General features: G+C 38.8%; 1 protein-coding gene across 3 annotated transcripts in view; it reads left to right on the top strand.

Moving 5' to 3' along the window:
• The window catches only part of PSME4 (proteasome activator subunit 4), a 68,076-nt gene that overhangs the window by 23,232 nt on the left and 24,614 nt on the right, over positions 1-20,230 (top strand). For all 3 annotated transcript variants that reach the window (XM_074902975.1, XM_074902880.1, XM_074903067.1), the window contains 11 exons: positions 148-237; positions 2,009-2,073; positions 2,166-2,316; positions 3,722-3,820; positions 4,196-4,265; positions 4,715-4,782; positions 5,347-5,562; positions 7,556-7,713; positions 9,811-9,906; positions 19,048-19,103; positions 20,161-20,217. In XM_074902975.1, the coding sequence (XP_074759076.1) occupies positions 148-237; positions 2,009-2,073; positions 2,166-2,316; positions 3,722-3,820; positions 4,196-4,265; positions 4,715-4,782; positions 5,347-5,562; positions 7,556-7,713; positions 9,811-9,906; positions 19,048-19,103; positions 20,161-20,217 (1,126 nt within the window). The remainder of the gene's footprint in view (positions 1-147; positions 238-2,008; positions 2,074-2,165; positions 2,317-3,721; positions 3,821-4,195; positions 4,266-4,714; positions 4,783-5,346; positions 5,563-7,555; positions 7,714-9,810; positions 9,907-19,047; positions 19,104-20,160; positions 20,218-20,230) is intronic.

Below are 20,230 nucleotides of genomic sequence, written 5' to 3'. Positions count from 1 at the left end.
ACCACACATTTTTGGGGTGGAAGGACTAGGCCCTGTAGTTTTTTTAATGTAATGATTTGCTTTAGCTCCCATACTCTAACTGCAAAAGCCTTTTCATGTGTGGAATACAGTAACGATTATTAAAGAGCTGTTATTGACTCTCAACAGATTACATTCCAGTTCATTGCAACATTTTCTACTTTGGTGCCTTTAGTAGATTGTTCATCTGTATTGCAAGAAAGAGATGATCTTTCGGAGGTAAGAGTGCTGTGCACTTATAAAAACAAAGCTATAACCTAGTTTGCAATTTGATTTCTATCAGTGTAGTAATCCTGTAGAACTATAACAGGTGTGCAACTTTTGTACATGTAAATCTCTGTTAAACAAAAATGGAACAAAAGCCCAAAGATGTGGCTCGTGTTCACCACTGGTCCATGTGGGAGAGCTGACATCAGCATGTAAATTGGCTGTGGATTCTTAGCATTGCTGCTTAGTGACAGGTTGTTGTAGAGATAATGTTCAATTCAAACAGTTTAAGATTTTTATGTCAAAATTTAGCTGCACGAGGCCCTGTGTATTATAATTTGATCTTTCCCTGCTTTGAGCAGAGGGAGGTTGGACTACAGGGTCTCCAGAAGTCCCTTTGCCATCTCAATTTTTCAGACAGTAATAAAATAGCAGCTTTGTTACCATTGAATTTTTGAAACTTCCTGTCACCATAAAACATTAAGGTAACAAAGAAAAAAAAAAAAAGCAGGTGAATTTGTTGTAATGTGTATATACATAATTTCTAGTTTAAAACTAGTCCAGCTTAGAGAGAGGTAAAGGCAACTAGTTGATTGTTTGGAAGGCTCTGGAAGGCATTTGGCCTCCTGTTGTTGAAAAGTTTGCATGAGTTTAAAAAAAGAAAAAAACAACAAAAAAAACAAAACACCAAACAAAACCAACAAACAAAACCCTACAAAACCCCAAAACAAACCTAAAACTGTTTATATTTATTTTTCAAAGAACTAATGGACTCTAACTTTTCAGGGCTGTTTTTCTTCTATGGGAAATGATTTCAAAACTCTTGTTCCTCTTTAAAGTGTTCTTGCAGTCATGCTTTGCTTTTCTGCTTAAGATTCTATTGCGTTCCCTTCAGATGCTTGCTAATCTCTTGCAGCCAAGAGATAGTAGCACCATTTGACAGTGAGCCTCATCTTGTGCGTTTTACCCTGTGCTACCCCTTTGTTGTTAGACATGGTCCTTTCTCCGTGTGCTCTTTGGGAGGGCTGGTGGTACATACCTCTGGTGTCACAGCTCTTGGCACTCCATTTCCCCAGCATTGTTCTAATACTTTGTGGTTTTCATTTTCACATAGCAAAAAACACAGGAGAGAGTGGGAAGGAGTTTGTTTCTCTGCTTCTCACTAGGCTTTTGCTTCTGCTTTCCATAGAAGTGTGGAAGCAGAACTGGAGAGGCTGTGTCTGACCCTACAGAGGGGCCAGCAGCGGCCGTGCCTGCTGTGACACTTACACCTGCTAGGGAAAGTCCTCATCCAGTGCTGAATGAGTCTTGTTGCTCAGAGAACTGCTCCTAGCTACAGGTCACACAGGTTCTGAATGCTCAGCTCCTGGGAGAAGGTTCATGTCATTGCCCCAGGGCTCTGGCACTCAAGGAGCTGAATGTTTGATGTAAATCTGTCAGCAGAGCAAAGTCTTGACCCCACAGCTGGCACTCAGTGCTGGAAGGGAAGCTGGGTAGTGAGGCCAGAGGTTGTATCCACGGAGTCAGTTCTCATTCCATCCTGAGAGGTGATTTGGCTAAACATCCAGGCCAGGAAATTGGACAGGGCAGTGTCAAGAAAATTTAGTAATTGTTTCATCTAGCGTACTGGAGACTATACAGACTTTAATGGGAAATACGCTGTAGTCTTATCACTTACAAATTGGGAGTGTTTTTGAAGCAGTTGATGTAGGAAATGAAGTTCATGTTATGTTTCCTTAAGAAAAGCCAAACTCTTGTGCTTTTTTACATTGGAACACTGTAGGTGGAAAGAGAGTTGTGCTCTGCAACTGCTGAATTTGAGGATTTTGTACTGCAGTTCATGGATAGGTAAGTTAAGGGTGGGTCAAAGCTTGGCATGGAGGACTGAATACAACTATTGAGTTCGTCTTGCTAACTTGGTACTTACTGTATTTGTGTAGATGCTTTGGACTTATCGAGAGCAGCACTCTAGAACAAACCAGAGAGGAGACTGAAACAGAGAAAATGACTCATCTAGAGAGTCTGGTGGAATTAGGCCTCTCTTCTACGTTCAGTACAATCCTGACTCAGTGCTCAAAGGATATCTTTAAGGTATGTGGAACATGGGCTTTCCATCTAACTTTGAGACTTAATTTTCTGTTGCCAAAGACTGGTGGTGTTCAGATTCTTCTGTCCTTCCTTCATTGTCCTGGTGAGAACTTTCACTTTCAACCATTGAAAGGGTTGAGGGGGAAGTTTAGGACTTGGTGTCAGTTTGCTTTACAACTTCGTGTACATCAGTAGAGAGCCCTAAAGTTCTTGATACTCTCATAGGAGAAATCATTCTAACAGCTTATTTTATTGCTTGACCATTTTAGGCTGTGATTTTTCATGTCTTTTGCTGTTAATGCTTAATCAGTTCACATCACATGATGGATGTATTCGGAGATGCCAGGTTTTGTACCTTTTGAACCATTGCACTGGGTGCTTTGGTAGGATTTTGTCTGGCATCTTTTGGTGAATCGAAGTCCTAAGTTTGTTCTTTGTTGTCATTAAGTATTTGTCTTTTTCCTGGTTGTTAGTTGTTCATGGCATGCAATCTACACTGTACATGATTCAGTTTGCCTTGCAAGGCATTGGATGGTAATTAACTTCTTTAAATTATGCTGGCCACTTAAATAGTTGATAGTTAATTCCCCATTTCTTTGTTATCTAAGGGATGTTCTGGCTTTACATCATTTGCATGTGAAATAGTATAGTTTTCAGAGGACTGTGACTCTACTCAAGGAAATATCTCTTTCTGTGTGGTTTCTCAGAAGCACCCTAAGCTTACCTTAGTCAACAAGATTTATCTGCCCTTCTCTTCCTTTCCCAAGTGAATATTTTAGAATCTCCAGCTGAAGGCAGTGTCCCATTATGTCAGCCGTTACAGCACCCTGTGTTTTGCTTTTAAACCCTCAAGAGTAGGGAAATGTAGACCTTCCTGTAATGGAGTAATGGTAATGATAATGGACACTTACGTATTTTCCAGTTACAGTGTGTTACTGTGAGTGTTACAATAAATAAGATGAAAAAAGTTAAAACTTACAAATCAAACCTATTTGGACAAACCTTCTGTTATTGCTACTTCTGTAGCAGCCTTTGTTATTCTACTCAAGGCAGTAGTTGTACAGTTAGACAGAGGTGTTGCAGGGGGTGCAAGTCACGTGTACTGATAATATTTTTGGATTTCTTCCTGAGCAGTTACTATTCACTTACATTTTTAATCTGTATTCCATGGTACTGTCAGCTTCAATTGTGATGGTAGTTAAATTTTTCTCACCTTTAAGCATTCTGCAGAACTGCATTCTCTGTGTCTTTATTCTGATTTCTTTAATGTGAAATCACAGTTGCAAGCTTCTTTTTTAAAACAATACATTATTACATACAGATGCTGCCTTCTGTGTAGCATCAAACACGATACCTGTTTTGTTTTTTAAAAAAGAAATAACCTCTGTATTTTTGTACTCATTTCTAGGTTGCCTTGGAGAAGGTTTTCAACTTTGCTGTTTCAAATATATTTGAGACAAGAGTTGCTGGTCGCATGGTTGCTGATATGTGCCGAGCTGCAGTAAAAGTGAGAGAAAATACTCTTGACTTCGCTTGATCTTTAGTTTGAAAAAGAAAAAAAGCCAATACCAATGTTTTTTTATTATGCAAGATCTTTTTCATGTCAGGTGGTTCTTAATATTATGTCTTCTAAAATTGGATGGTTACATCTAGTGATATTTCAGGAGGTTAATTCACAAAGTCTTTTTCTTGCACTTATGGTGAATTTGAGGTTTTCTTGCATGTTTAAAAATCAGGAAGTCAGGATGACTCGGGGTTGAATTGGAGTTGAGATAAAATCTTATTATCCTCTCCTTTTCAATAATGTTGTCAGAAGATTTTTATCCGTGTGTGTAGAGTTCCATCTTTTCTTCAAATGGGCTGTTTCTGATCCTGTTTCCAGTGTCGTCCTGAGGAATCCTTGAAGCTCTTTGTGCCACATTGCTGCAACGTTATAACTCACCTCACAGTCAGTAAGTTTTTAAGACTTCTAGTGTTACTTCCTTTGTTTTGAGTTGAATTTTGTTAAACATGAAAATAATCTTTAAAACTCCTGTATGTTTTCCACAACTTCATTTCAATGAAGGAAAATGAATTCTGTCCATTATTTTGTCTAAAAAGCAAACCAGAAACTATTCATGTGTAATTTGAAGATAGAAATCTATCAGGCTCCAGGAGCATGCTTCTTGAAAAATGTGGCTGTTTAAAATGTCTCCAGTTATTCCTCACACTCTCAAAAAGCATTCAAGATGTTAAATGGGCTGAAGTAACTTCCCGTTGGACATGGGTGCAATGTGAATTGGAAGGTTGGAGTAGAAGGGTTGGGAGTAAACTTTGGGCATGGAAGCATCTGATGATTTTGCCTGTTTGGAGAAGTTGTTTGCAGTATTGTCACAGCAGTACTTATCACTTGTTCCTCTAGATGATGATGTATTACATGATGAAGAACTAGATAAGGAGCTACTTTGGAATCTTCAGCTTTTGTCAGAGGTATTGCAAAAACTGTTCTTCCCTTGCATGTATATCATTGAATCCTCTTTAATGCCCTTGAAAGAAAAAGAAAATAAACCTCTATTAAAAGAGAGTAAATGTCGAACGAATGACACTGCTTAACTTCTTAGCTAACTGAATGGGACATAAGTGGCTGCTGATGGAAGAAAATAAACATATAGTGTGTATGTGGAATAAAATTAATCATTCAATGCAATTATTGAGGGATAGAGAAAGAAGAGGGATCAATACAGGGAAAAACATAAGGTGCTTTTACTAAAGATAAACCTTTTAAAATTAATTTTAAAATGTATATGAGTAGTGCTATAAAATTTTGAAGGGGGTCAAAAAGCAATGTGTATCACAGTTGTTATGTGTTCCCTAAACTCTTCCACTATCAGTAGAAGTGGAAGTCCTTGTGCAAGTTCAGTCTTGAATTGGAATTCAGTGAGATGTGCAGAATGAAACTTGGTGGAGGCTCGTTTGAGCAGTGTCATCCTCTCTTTACTGCTCGGGACCCAAGTCAGTGGTGTTTACCTTTGGAATGCTTGTCTTTCCTATCAGATCACACGAGTGGATGGAAAGAAGTTGCTACCGTACAGGGAGCAGCTTGGGAAGATACTGCAGCGAACCCTACATTTAACCTGTAAGCAGGGTTACATTCTGTCTTGTAACCTACTGCACCATCTTCTTCGTTCTGCTACACTTATCTACCCCACAGAGTACTGCAGTGTGCCAGGTGGCTTTGACAAGCCTCTTTCTGAATACTTTCCTATCAAGGCAAGGATTTTCATTTATTTAGGATTAGAGGATTTGACTTTTAAAAAAATCAATCATATACTATATTATTTGTTTTTATTAGATATCTGAACATAGGTAGCAGCAATGGAAAGTGTAATTGAAAGATGCTTTGAACCATGTAGCAAATTACAAGTTACTTAAAATGATATTGACAGCAAAAAATGAATCCTGACTGTTCTGATTAGTTTTATAGCCTGACATACTGGTGTTTTGTGACGTGTGTTTTACAATGACTGCATGACTGCAAGAAGATAATGCATAGGGAGAGTGCCTGCTACTGTTGGGGCATTGTGCTGCATCTGAGACCCAACCATTATTAAGTGCACTGGCATAAACAGTGAAGTCTCAAGTTTAACAGGACAATTTTGGTGTTCATTTGAACTTAAGCATCCACTCACAGGAAGTGTTTTTGCACTGGGACAGTCTTAAGTCTTTCATCTGCTTTTGTGGATGAGAGCTGCAACCTTTCCTTGTCCCCCCTCATATAATTGTGGTTGTCACATGTAAGAAGTAATGGTGAGTGCGTGGGAAAATGAGTACACTAGTGCAAAACAATTGGTGTTTTACAGGTAGGCAGAATAACAAATCAACAATGATTCTACACTGAGGTTGAGGGAAATTGAAAGTAAAAGTGGAAATAGTAAAAATGACTGTAAGTGTCAAAAGTCATATGCTAGTCTGCTGTTAAAACTGAGGTCAATTGGTCAGTATTAGAGATGAACAGTGCAGCAGTTTTCAGCTGGCCTATTTGACTATAAAACTGTTTTGTGCTGAAAATTGTTCTTTTACATAACTTTACAGCTTCACGTAACCTAATGCTTGTTACTGAAAGCTAGTACAGTTTTATAAACTGATGGGAATATCCAGTTCGGTCAGGTACTTATTTAAAAGCAAACAAAAGATCTTACTTAAATGCCCTAACACAAAAACAATGGGGTTTTTTAAATTCCTTCTCCGAAAATGAAAAAATTCTCAGTTACTTTGCTGTTCCATACATCAGTGGCTACTTTAGAAACTGTGTATCAGCTCTTGATTGCCATTAATAGCTTGAGGTTGTCACTCACACACTTACTATCATGCGCCAGTATAAAACTACAGTTCTGGCACTTTCTCAAGTAATGTTTACAGATGACTAGCCTGCTCTTCCTAGGAAGAGAGGTAATAGCAGGCTACACTGAGTGAGTAGTAGTTAGTAGTAGTAGCTGTTACTGTAGTTGTAGTTTTTTGTCCAGTCCAATTAGTCAGGTGTTTCAGGAACAGATGGTGAAGTTTGGAAATACTAAATTACCATGTAAAACTGGAAAAAGACAGGAAATGGAAAGTGAAGATGGCAAAGGTCTATTTATAGTCCTAGGCATGGACTTCATGTTTAAACATGAGCTAGTAATAAGCACTGACTTTTCCAAATACTGGAGTGGTGTTAATTCTATAGCAAGTATGAGCTCTTTGTAGGCCAGAATATCCAAAGGTGTCTTTGTTATGGGATGACCCAGTATTGTATAGAAATTCCAACTTCAACTTTAGCTTTCTTCTGTTATTTGTAAAATGAAAGTATTAAGTTCCTGATTGTGGTTCAAAACTGAAAGGAAAAATTATTAAATGGGCTAGATTTTTTTATGTTCTCCATAGAGTATCAAAAATTTGAGTTGTGCTTAAGAGTATTTCTGAATTTGTGTCCAGCCAAAGGAGTAATTAAGTCATATTTCAGTGAGACCAGTACAGTCGTTTTCCTCTTGGTCCTTTCAGGTATGGGTTATCTTCCAGGCACTTGTAGACATTATAGTAGATTTAAGATTTCTATTTGGTTTTATTGTGGTGTTGGGTTTTTTGCCTGGATTTGTCAGGCTAACTGCTTTACACCAGTAGCTAATTCACATGTGTGGTCTTTTTTAGTAATATTAAATGCTTATTTTTTTCAAAAGACTCTTGGTTGCATAGTTGGATTAGTAAGAAACGTCTCTATTTACTATAGGACTGGGGTAAACCAGGTGACCTGTGGAACTTGGACATCCAGTGGCATGTTCCTTCATCTGAGGAAATAAACTTTGCTTTTTATTTGCTGGATACTTTTCTTCAGCCTGAGCTCACCAGACTAGAGCACTATGCAATTGGAGAGCTGGAGATGTCCAGGTGAGTGGTGATATGTGCTATGGAGCAGGGGCACTCATCCACTCAAGTTGCTACCAATCGTACTGGCACTGCAAAAATCTAGGAGTAAAATAATAAAATGTTACACTGTCTTCAATGATATTCCCAGATTTCCAAGATTTTTACCTCTTAAGAGTACAAGTGGCTTGAAGTGTGTTTCATTAAATGGATAACGTTATTTTGAGCAGAAGAAATGCTTTTTTTAAAAAATAAGAGTTTGTTGGGTTTTAAAAATTTTTTTTAAATACATGCCACAAATTATGTTTCCACTTAACTGTAGTCAGCAATAAAAAAGCTCTTGTTTTAGCCTCTTCCCTTGTTGTTTTGGCAAAACTATTTCTGTTCCTAAGCAATGAGGTGGAACACAGAATGGATTGGGCCTGGAGTTGTGCCTCTTGCCACTTCCTTCCTAGGAGTAAACAGATGGAGTACATAGTGTGTCCCTGCAAAAAGTCGCAATGTTGAAACTGAGGAGGTAATGCAGAGTCAGTGGCATAACTAATGGAATGGAGGCAAGAGTACTGTTGCCCAATCTTGTTAAACTCTGTTAGTGTGAAGCCCTGGCTTCATAAGGACACTTCAGTACACACAGGATGATCATGAGTTTAGTATTGGCTAAAGCATTCACAAGTATTAAATAGCTCAAGCTATTTACAAGCATTAAATCTTGAACATTCTTGTATTTCGTGTGTTAAACCTTGGTGTCCTTGAAGCTATATATACTCAGTGGGTGTTTGTAGAATGTGATGTTCTACCTCCTGCTGTAAAGTGCAGCCCCACAGGAAACGGGGTGTAGGGTATCACACTTGTAAACATTGTTCTGTTTGATCAAGGCCCCACAGATTTTAAGATGAAAAAGTCAATATATGCTTGACAAAGCAATGCCACCCAACTGTAGTCAGAAAGTTTATTTAGACTAAAAGAAGAAAGGCTGTGCTTCCTGTTTAAGTCTTTGGTTTGTTTGTTTGTATGTTTGTTTTTTCTTTTCTCTTTGACACCTTATATGTCAAGCTGTTAATTTATAACAGCATTGGACTTTGATTTGGTTAACACTTCCCTGTGCTACCTAACAAATAAATGCTGGTGATTTCATAGAACACAACCAAGTGCATGAATTGAAAATTAAGTTGGAAGGCAAGAGAGCAAAGCTCTAAGACTAGAGAATGCCATTAGTTGATGAGGGAGTAACAGATGCTAGTAAATGGGAGGCTAGATGAGCCTGCTGTTGCTGTGGATGGCACTATTCCTGGAGCTGGAATACTTGTAAACCTTTTTCTTCCACTATTCCACTAAGTAATAATTGGAAATCAAATGGTTTTGATGAGGAGGTTCAGAGTAAGATTTTTCTGTTACAAAAGATAAAATAAAAAATTCTAACAGCCTTTGAACGTACCTATTTAGAGTTGGTAAGTGGAGCATGAGCACTAAGAGCTATTCAGTTAAGGAACTTCTTGAGGGTTGAAATGAGTTATTTTACAAATCAGAACTGCATGTGACAAAGATGAGAATGAAGGGCAAAATTTGTAACTGTATACTAAAGGCTACTACTTCAGATGAGATAGCTTTAAAAAGAATTCCGTAATTCTTTAAAGTAACACAGAAAGGAGTCAATCACTGGGCATTATAATTTGTCTTCAGACTGTAAATATCCTCTCAAAAAGAGTATTCCCTCATCCTACTCGTGGTAGGAGGGACTTGTAGCCTTGAGGTGAGGAGTTCTTTCACAGGGGTTTTATCTGAGATTTAGATAAAAATCGTCAAAACAATTTTTGGGAGTGAAGCTCTTTGTTTTGAGACTAGTTAATCTCCTTCTACTGAGGTTATCTTGACAGTTTCAGAATATAAATTGTCTAAAACAAGTTTTTCAGGAAAGGAAGTAGTATGTTGGAGTTGTGTAGTAGAATTGGGTGGGATTAAAAAAGCACAGCTTGATTTCTGTAGTGCTCCCTCTTGTGCTTACAACTGATACAGTTAAACGAAAAAGCTTTTAGAAAACTTAACAAAAAAGACATGGTTTGTCATTTTTTATATTATTAAGCATTTAACATATAAGTAATCAGGTTTTCTTCTTTCTTTAAGAGATGATGTGCAGCAGTGTCTTGCTATAGTGCATAACTGCTTGATTGGTTCTGGGAACGTTCTGCCTCCTCTGAAAGGAGAAAGGGTGGCTCATCTGTAAGTAGAATTTACTTTTTATATCACAAATATTCTTGGCAGTTTTACTACTTCATGCTGGTTTTTCAGTGCTTTTTTTATTGCTATTATCACTCAACTGCTTCTAGTGGCTGTTGTTAAGGAACTTTTCTACTAGTATAAAGATTCAGAAATTTGTGGTAGTGACTTAGAGAAACACTTGAGTACTGAAAACATGGAAGAAGGTTACGTGTGTTTTTTCATGCCAGACTGAAAATATTTCAAAAAAGGTAGGTGATAGCACTGCATTTCTGATGTGCTTCGTGTAAAGGAAGTGGAAGGTAGGCTTTTACTCGTGTGTTTCCCCTGCTCTAAATGAAGCCCTCAACCCATAGTGCATTGCCAGCTTACTCCTTCAGGGTGGCAGGAACATTAGTGAAGTCATAAATGTTCTGAACTGAACTTCTTGCTGACTGTTGTCTTAAATCAAAATCAGTAAGTCCTGTTTGCATGCTCAAACCCCTGTGAGTGATGTCACAGCAGAACCTGGCCCCTGGTTCTAGCAAACAGTAGAACATGAGGAAAAACACTTGAGGAAAACTTTAATTTTGGAAGTAATAGGAACTTTCTGTTTGATTACAGCAGTTCAGGCTTTAAAACAGAGTATTTTTCTGATAGGATTGCTGCTTTAGCTTGGACTTCTTTGAGAAAGTATGTTGGAAGAGTGATGTTAGAGGCAATTACAAGTTTGATCTCGGTATTTGTTATATATTATGTTTAAAATATGGAGGGTTTCAGTTAAGCTTGTGGCAGCACTCTGTGTTTGGTGACTATGAAGTTATTGCTGAGGACTTTTTTTGCCCAAATGCCTGCTACTAAATATGCAAAAGAGCATTGATACATTCTCAGATTTTTACTTTGTGTGCCTAGTGTCTGTGAGCTGCTCGTACAGTGGGAGAGGCTCCTCTTGAGTGTATGTTAGAACAGTTGTTAAACTGGAGAAGTTTGTGGAGGCCAGCTTTTACCATAGTGTAAGAAATCCGGGGAAGTAATCTTTGAGTTAGAGGCATTGCAGGGCATTCGGGCTGATTATCACTGCCTTCTAAGATAAGGACTCCAACCCCTTTCAGGAGGCATCAACTGTTCCTGTACCAGTGATGTGCTGTTGGTCCGTAGTGGGAGAATGTGGGAGCATGTCAGCATGGCTTGGTGGTGCAGTCTGGATTCTGCCCTGACATCTGTTAGGCAGCAAGCACTACATGCTTGCAATTTGTTTGGCTCATGGGTTCAAGGACAGAGTTTCTGGTGTTGGTTCTTCAAAGGAGAAGGATTTTTTTCTTCTTGAATGCCTTGAACTTCAAAATACAAGGCTGTTTTGGCCCAAAAAATGTTTAACACCACAAAAAACCCCCAACAAAAAACCAAAAAACCAAAACCTGTTGTAGCTATAGTAATCTGTTAATCGATGAAGGAACACCTTCATAAGAGTAAGCAGTTTTTGCACCTTTGTCTAGGCTATCTGACTGTCAGTAACTGAAGTTCTATTTGGTAGAAGACAGACGCTCACCACCTGTGGAGAGTAAATTGCAGCTGGTGTTAAAAGGTGTTCATGTTGACTGTCTCGGATTTTGTTTTGGTGTGGGAATTCAGAATAAAATTTATATTGCTGGGCAAGGTCTGTAAACTAGCCATGTACCAGTTGAGGACATTAGCCTCTAATCAGCTTTAAATTGCTTGTATACTTTATGGAATACTTGTTTCATTCTGTTGGTTATCTGTGCTGCCTTATTAAATATAGACCACTTACATGATTCCAGCATTCTCTCATGTTGTTACTCAAGAAATCAAATCAGACTTCTCTCAAATAATTGGAATTTTGGAACTCGGTAGTTAATTCTACTAAATGTCTGGAGAGCTTCAGAATCCACCATTGTCTGGTTTTGGACAGACTTTACAGATATTGCTGAAACATCTTCTGCCCACTGTGAGCAGACATCTAAACTTTGTTTGCGTTAAGGCTTTTGAAAAACAGACCTAAGGGAAATTACCTTTTCAGTGACTTTACACAGGACACCAGAATTTGCCCTCCAATGTTGAATGCATTTTGTTTAAGCAAGCTTTAGTTCTTATTCTTTGTATGATTTTCATGATTACAAACGGAACTTGAATTTTTAATGAAGGAGACAATCTGAGGGAAGCTGAGTTCATTTGTGCACAGAGGATTGTATTTTGGACTAGTAAAGTGGACTTAAGGAGATCCTGTTGCACTTGACACCAAATGTATGTTAGATCCCTGTCAGTTTATTCAGCTTAGCAATAACAGTTATAACGGTCACTATGGGTTTGGCATCCTGGGAGATGAGGCAGAGTTCATCCCTCCAGAACAGGCGGTGGTCATTCTAGTGGTGCTGCTTCTGAAATGTGCTTTCTATTGCTATGGGTTAGTGTATGTAAGCAAGGGTCACAGGAGGGTGTTGTACAGAGGAGGAAGGTGTCCTTTCCACTGCCTTACTCCCTCCACTTCCTTCCCTGAGAAATAACTGCAATATTTGTAATGGGAGTGATATATTTTGATTTTAAAAAGGGGTATGAGACAGCTTCCTGTAAACACTGTTTTCTATTTCCTATGTCCATAAAACTATATCTAGTTTGAATGTAGGATGTCTCTTCTGATGAACTTGCTATTAAAACAGGAGAAAAGTTTGATTTTAGTAGTTACTTTATTGTGAGTTTCTGGGGGTGCAGTTTTGATATTCCCAAGTCTGTTCCCATGATATACAGTGGGAATGCACATAAAGCACTGATATTTCAAAGAGAAGGGCTTACATTCTAAGTAATGAAGTCTGTTAGCCAGAACACCCTTGTTTTAAGTGCTGTGTACTCACAGTTAGTACTTACCAGTAGTGCTGATGATATTCCCGGTCCTAAAATGGCACTATAGAAATGTTTGTGAATGCAGGTATTGGTAACTGGCTTGATAAGTTTTAAGTTACAAGTATACATGTAGAATTAAAAAAAACAACAACCCAAACCTGGCACATGAGATGTTTTGTCAGAAACCTCCTGTGCCACTTGACTCCAGTGAACTGCAGCTGGTAACTGCAGTGGTGGTGCAGCGTGACTGTTTGTGCTGGCTGTACAGTAGAGCTGAGGGGGTGTCACTGTGAGCTTTCTCTTCAATGTGATGGTTAAGGATACCTGAAAAGTCTTGGCCAAGAAGATGATGAGTATTTGTTCTGTTACAATCCTCTAGCCTCTAGAACAAATGGAGAGCCACCTAGATGGGGGAGAGCTTGGAGCTGGGCAATTTGAACCTCAGCAAAAGGACTGTGTGGCTGGAATGAGCTGGAAAACTGTGTGTGTGGCGGGATGGAGAGCTGGGTGTGACAGCTTAGCACTGTGAACTCTCTCCGTTTGCAGGCTGCTCCCCTCACCATGGTGCTTCTTTCCCCAAATGCATGGGGCTCATTTTTCTGTGTCACAGCTGAAAGCTACCCACATCTCTGCAGCCATTGTTTTTGGGATCTGTTTGTGATCTTGCTTGGGTGACGGGCAGGGGAAAGCAGTGGCAGGAATAAAGGAGTAAAGCTGCTTTCTTGGTTAGGAGCAGGTTGTAATTGTGAGGCAGTGGTACCTGATTTGATCATTGATCAAAATGATTTGCTCATAATAGTGAGTAGTACAAAGCAAGATGACTTGACTGAGGGAGGCAGTAGGGTTTTTTTGCTTAAATAAAAGGGAAAACTAATTATGAAAATTCCATATTGGCTGTATGTCGCAGATGTCACAAGGTGGCCAAATGCTTATTTCATTATTACTTCTCATAACTGACCTGTTCTGTTGCATCAACTTTCAAGGCATTAGATAAGAGGCTTCGGGTTGTTTGGATGGATGAATTTTAAATTACAGTATTATGTAAACATGCTGGTCCTCTAGAGGGATAAGAGTATAATGAGTTATTATTGTTTTGGGAGAAGAAAATGAGTGCATTTGAATGGAAGTTCTGAATCTTTCTGATTTAAAGTAAATTACAGAGATGAATATATGAGACCAGTCTTCCACTAACATGGTAATGGTGTCCTGCTTGGTGTTTTGTTGTTACTACAATTCTTTGGAAATTATTTCTACAGTAGGAAAATGGAGCTGTTGCAAATATAAGGCCTTTCCACTAATGTGCAGACTACTGTGTTTTACTGTAGGAATACTTTTAACTCAGGATTCTGTTAAATTTCATTATAGACAGGCTATTACAATTCATCAGCATTTTATGGAAAGGTTTGAAAGTCTGTTGCACGGCTCACTTAGAGAAACTTTTCATCTTGAAAAGTTTTGAACAAGTCCCTTGATCCATTTCTATGGATTTCTACAAGGCTTTTTTTATGTTCCTCAGTGTCAAGCACCTGGAAGTACCCAATAACTGCAAAATGTCTCTCTTAATTGCTCCTTGTTAAAGAGTATGTGGTTTGCAACTCAGCAGTTTATTAGCTTTTGAAAATAGATTTGCTTCTTGAACAGTTAATTTACTAAGTGCTTCTGGTTTTTTGTTTTGTTTTTTTTTTTTTTTACATTATTGTTTTATAAAGCTGAAATTGAATAAAAATCCCTGGCATTGGTCTGGCATGTTCTTGTTAGACAGAATCAGATTGTACCCTTATTTTCATGGTTTAATAAACACTGGTTCTGGTAAAGGTTTCAGGACTTTGTTTACCTACAACTGTGTACACTGGCATGAGCCACCTCAAATCTCCTGCCAGTCTAGCTTGATGTTTTCGGGTTTATACATGAGTGTCTCATATTCCTTTTTTTATCTTTTGATGACTGAGAGTCTCTGAACTGAGAAGTGATACATGTACAGAAAACTCATTGTTCAATTGACCAACACTTGACTTGGGTAGGCTGGGTATATCCAGAAGTATACTCTCTGTGTGTGTACCTATCAGCACAGCTGTTGTGAAGTGCTGGAAGAGGGATTTCTTTGTTTAGTGAACTTGAGCATAAATAGTTCAGGTTTCAAAACATTCCAACTTTTTCTGACACTAAGCAGTTCTTACGTGTACCTTGTGAATTCTGTTTTTTCCTTTTCAATTTTGGGAGTAAAATTCGCATGTGTGTTTTACATGAATGACATAAACAATATCCTTCTGAAAATCCTATTGTAGCCCCTCAGTTTTAAATGATTGGTGTTGCTGTGGATGTGTCATACATGAGCAGGTGTTTAGGTAGGCAGTTCAGCAGAGATTTGTGCAGTCCATGCACAAACAAACTGCATAATGGAAACTTGTCAGAACTGAAAATAATAAATTTTAGTAGGAAATATAACTTTAATACATCTCACTTTGTGTTGACTTTTATTTCTTAGTCTGTAAGTAGCAAGGAATTTAAACTACATCTTTTTTGAGAATTAATAGTCTTCTGAAGTACCATGCATAACAAATTAATAGAAAGCTATTTCATGACTCAGTGCTGAGTATTTATACTATTACTCCACATAGCATTCTTTATCTTTAGAGATGCTACTGATTTCAGGTCTGTGCTGTGAATGACTTTTTTTTGAAATATAAAATGGATAGTTATGAGGGGAAGAGAAAAAAAAGTTGAGGCTGCCAGGGGTGTTGAGGAGCAACCCTTTATGACAGCAGTAGCTTTTTGTGGGTGAATTAAAGTGTTCAAAGCCACAGAGTCAGAGGTGTGGTGAATAACCCTGACAGAGCTGTGGTAAAATGAATACACAGCTTATTCTGTGCCTGCAGAAACACGACGTACTGGTCACTGTGCCCCATGGGATGTGTGCAGGTATGTGTAAGGCTTCTGTGCACACAGTCTGTGTACCCCTTTACTCAAGGGGCCACTGTAAGTGATACCCATGTCCTTGTGTTACAATGACTCTCATGGTGCAGAGAAAGATTATTTCAAATGCAGATGGTATAAACCTCTCTCAGGTTGAGAAGCCTTTCACTGATGTTCCACTGGGTTCCCATTGGCTTGGCTTCTTTCCAGCCTACTTCTTAACAAGGTGACCCCGAGAAGCTGGGTTAGGGAAGCAAAACCAGGGTTACTGAGAGAACATCCATTTTTTGCTTCCCTCTACGTAAGAATACAGCTTGGTTAGTTAGGATGCAGGATTGTTCTATCCTTGCTACAGATGCTGGTAGGAGCTTTCTTAATGTCCTTTGGCTGAAGGTGTTGAGACTGCGGGCCAAGGATAAGACCACTTTTTGAAATGTGTGAGGATGTGATGTCATATGCTGAGGGGCAGGGCTAGCTAACCTCTCTTGGCATCTCCAGGAAACTTCCCAGCTCTGCTGGGGGACCTGCACACAGAAAAGGAAACAGTTACTCCTCCACGGTGAGTAACCCTGTTTTTCCTTGTTCACCTTCCCACTGTTGTCTCTTAATCTCTTCTGTCAAAATAGGTGGATGCAGCCCTTGATCTAGGCCTGAAAATGGCACATGCTTTCCTTGCAATTAGCAAAATTTCCTCTGCAATTGGTTCAGTGGAGTGATGCTAAAAGTTATTTGTTTCCGAAAAGCTGTATCACACTGAACCATACTTTAGATACTGAGGATATGTGCACAGAGACTTGACTAAAGTGCTCTGTCAAACGTCTGCAAGTTGAAAAACATAGTGCATCAGTTTTTCTCAAGGAAAGATGTTTTAGTTTTTGTGCTGTGGCAAGCAAGGGAATGAATTCTTCAAAGTTCTGCTTAATTGGGATTTGTGTTCCAGCTATCATTTTGGATACTCTTTGCTCATGAGATTTCTTGGTGATTTCTGTTGAAAACTGTTGATACAGAGTGAAGCCCAGTAGTATTTATATACTGCACGAAGCACTGTTGGGAGAGTCTTGCTGTCAGCATTGACTGAAGTTAAGAAAAATATTTTATGCCTCTTCCCTTTGTGTGTCCAAAATAAAACACTTACAGTTTTCTCTGGCTCAGTGGCAGCTGCTTGTAATGCTGAATATCACCAGCATGGGTCTTAGTTTGTGGGCCAACTGTACAACTGTGTTGCATTTTGAACATATTTTCATCCTCTTGGTAGCCTTGTGGAAGTAAATGGTTCTGCTTGTGGGGTAATATCGTGGTGAGTGTTGACTACACCAGGGTAGTTCTTGATTACTGGGTGCTACGTGCTGAATTGTACTCCTGGTTTGCTCAGGAACCTGAGGTGTAGAGAAAGCTTTCAGGGTTCTTTTTCCATTGTTTTACCTTCTGGAGATTTGGTTCAGAACTTAGGGAGCTGGCAAAGAACAGCCAAATGCCTTGTGCTGGGAATGGGAAAGCAGTGGGTAGATTTGGAATCTTTCTGTAGCCTGCCTGAGGGAAAACTGAGAGATTGCACTCCTTGCCTCATAGGTAGGAAAGCCGTATGTGAACTTAATTTGTGTATTGTGATCAGGGGAAACTGTTTAGGGATAAAAATACATTAAAATACTGGAGAAGAATTTACTGCTATGAGGTCATCTACCTATCAATATATCCAGCATACTGTACCAAACAAGTAGTAGTATTTGCTCAATCTCAGTCTGAGATTGTTGGATTTATCTGTTACATTCTTGATTTAAGAAATAATAATATTTGAGGTAGGAGAGTTGATTTTTTTTTTTCTCCTCCCAGATGTTAATTGCAAAAATATCCCCTCACTGCATCTTCCCAACTGGGAAGATCTGATCTTGGATGAACACATAGCAAACACTCTCAAACTCAATCATGTAGATGATTCTGAATGAGCAAGTGTGTGAGGCCATAATAACTTATTGATTCAGGAGCAAAGTACTGGATTGATGTTGGATATTTAGGAGATAGTATTAATTGCCATGTTGTACCTTAAGCACATAGGCCAGTGCTGGCTCTTGAGGGGGAAGTGGGAAGACTTGGAAGGGCTTATTTCCAAGTTAACCTACTGCTACAAGGAGGAAAATGAAATTAAGACCTCACTTTTTGATGTCTAAATTAACAAAAAGACACTTCAGTTTGACTTTAGGTATTGCAGGTGTGACTGCTACAGGTGTTGTGAGGTCAGTTTACCTAATTTTTGATTGTAAGGTGTTGGTTTTTTCCTTCATCAGCACAGTAATTGTTTTGATGTGTTCACTTTCACAGGAGAAACATGACCCTTATTTCTGGTTCTGACAGAAGCCTGCCTTTTCCTGAAATCTGAAAGTTTATTTTATTATCTCAAAATGCATGCTCCAATATAGAATCTATAGTGTTTTCTGCTGTGTTATTTGGCATTTGTAATAGGAGTAGACACACATTGCTTCACTTAAGTTTGTTTGCTCTGATTGTACTGTCAATATAACTTCATGTGAAGATTATTTTAATAGGGATTACTTGCTGATCCTATTTATTTAATATAATACACTGGTGTATTTTGTCCTTGAAAGCCCAAATTTGTCTACCTTAATTTTTTAAGAGGTGATATTGTAGGTTTAAAAACCAAAACCAACAAAAACATATAACCAAAACAAAAGAAAACCAAACACCACAAAAAATGCCAAGTGTATGTAGCATATGTTTTTATGCTTCGCAATTCATTGGTGTGTGGCACCTGAGTCTGCATTTTTTCACATGGTTATGTAAAAGCAAATCCACAAAGACTGAGAGCTCAATTTTAAAAAAATATTTTGGTTAGGTAAGTTTGACCCAAATCCTGGAAGAAGGATGGCTTTATTTTTAGGTATGGCTATTAATAGTGAACTTCATATAGCAGTAAGTAGGACTTGTGTACATAATGAGTATGTTACTTTATAAAGAAAGGTCCAAAGTCAGAAAAGCTTCATCAGCCTGTCAGGACAGGCTTCTGCCTCTGCAGTCAGATTCACCTCTCCTGCCTAGACTAAGATGACTTGGAGCCACGCTTGTTTTGATCAGTGTGTTCATAGGTTTGATTGTGAGACCAAATCTCTGGCTATTTAACAGAACTGATAAGGTTCTCCTGAGTGAGAAATCCAGCTTCTGCGTTCAGGGTGGTGTCCTTAGGTGTACTTGTGTCTGACAATCTCTCTGACCATGGCTGTGGTTGATTTACAGATGTTAGAACTGAGGCACTGTCAGGCAATGCAAACATCTTTGCTGCTACTGGAATGAAATTGAACTTGTTAATATCAGTGATGTGTCAACGAAATTCACACAGGCAATTATTTTCATCATGTGTAATAATACTTGGTTTGTTTTGTGCAGGGTCCCAAGTCTGGTGTCTTTGGAAGAGACAAAACTGTACACTGGTGTTGAATATGGTGAGTAGATCCCAGTTATGTTCAGACAGCGCTGTTACAACTCTGTGTGTGTGCTATGAGAACAGTACGATATGTTTGAGATTGTTGCTGTGATTCTTCTCTTGATAGGAAATGGTATTTTTTGGCCAATGCAGTAGTTGCTGCATAGCCCCTGTTAGACCTTCAGCTTTGGTATTGCAGGTGCAAATCTGCTGCAGTAATGTGCTGGGAAGGGGAGCTCAGAAGGCCATTGTGCCTCCACACAGATGGGAGATGCAGAAGCAGCACCTGTCACCCCAGGACTGCAGTGACAGACCGAAGGAACCAAGGCAGTACTTGCCAAAGGCTCTGGCAGCTCCATTAGAAAAAAAATCCCTGTGGTTTTCAGGCTTTGTGTGTGTTTTTCACCATCTTTCGAATGAAGATGGGCTACTTAAATAAGGATCTGAGGCACACAGTGACTGCTTAAGGGACTACTAAATTGTTTTAGGTGCTTTAGTGCTACTTGTAGAATCGAGGCCAATAGTTTTGACAGTGGTGAGTTTGTGGCCATATAGTAGAGAATGGGAGTTTATCTAGTGGTGTCCTACAGCAATTAAAATGTTTTTGGTTCAAAACTTTCACAGGAGACCTACTGTCTCATTGATAGTTCTTCTGCATTTTCCTGTTCAGATAGTGAATATCTGTTCCCCTCCATGTATTGAAGGGGAATAAGTCCCCAGTCTTTTGCTGCCTTAATGATATGTAAAACCTCTATTCTATTGACTTTTTTATCCTGCTTAATGTGTTACTCAATTTTCATATGCTAAATAATCTGCCTCAATCAGTGGTTAGGAGTGCAGCCAGCTGTCCAGGCAGACAAAGAAGGTTATGTACCTGTAAAAACCACTGTTGCCTCCATAAACAAAAGAAGACCCTATGGGAGCGGGGTCCTGGGATATAACAAGGTGGTTATTTTTATAATAGTCTCTCTGGCCATTTCTGAATATCCTGCTCTGGCTTTCCACTCGTTTATTTATCTACAAATTGCTTTTTTTGCTGTTGTATAATAAAGAGAAAATGTTTAAATTTTTTATAGATTTATCAAGAGAGAATTATCGAGAAACAATTGCAAAGGTTACAAGGAAACTGCTGCGTAAGTTGAACTG

This window comes from Athene noctua, chromosome 1 (assembly GCF_965140245.1).
Source record: "Athene noctua chromosome 1, bAthNoc1.hap1.1, whole genome shotgun sequence".
In the NCBI taxonomy this organism is placed as follows: domain Eukaryota; kingdom Metazoa; phylum Chordata; class Aves; order Strigiformes; family Strigidae; genus Athene; species Athene noctua.
This window is presented reverse-complemented; position numbering and strand designations above follow the sequence as displayed.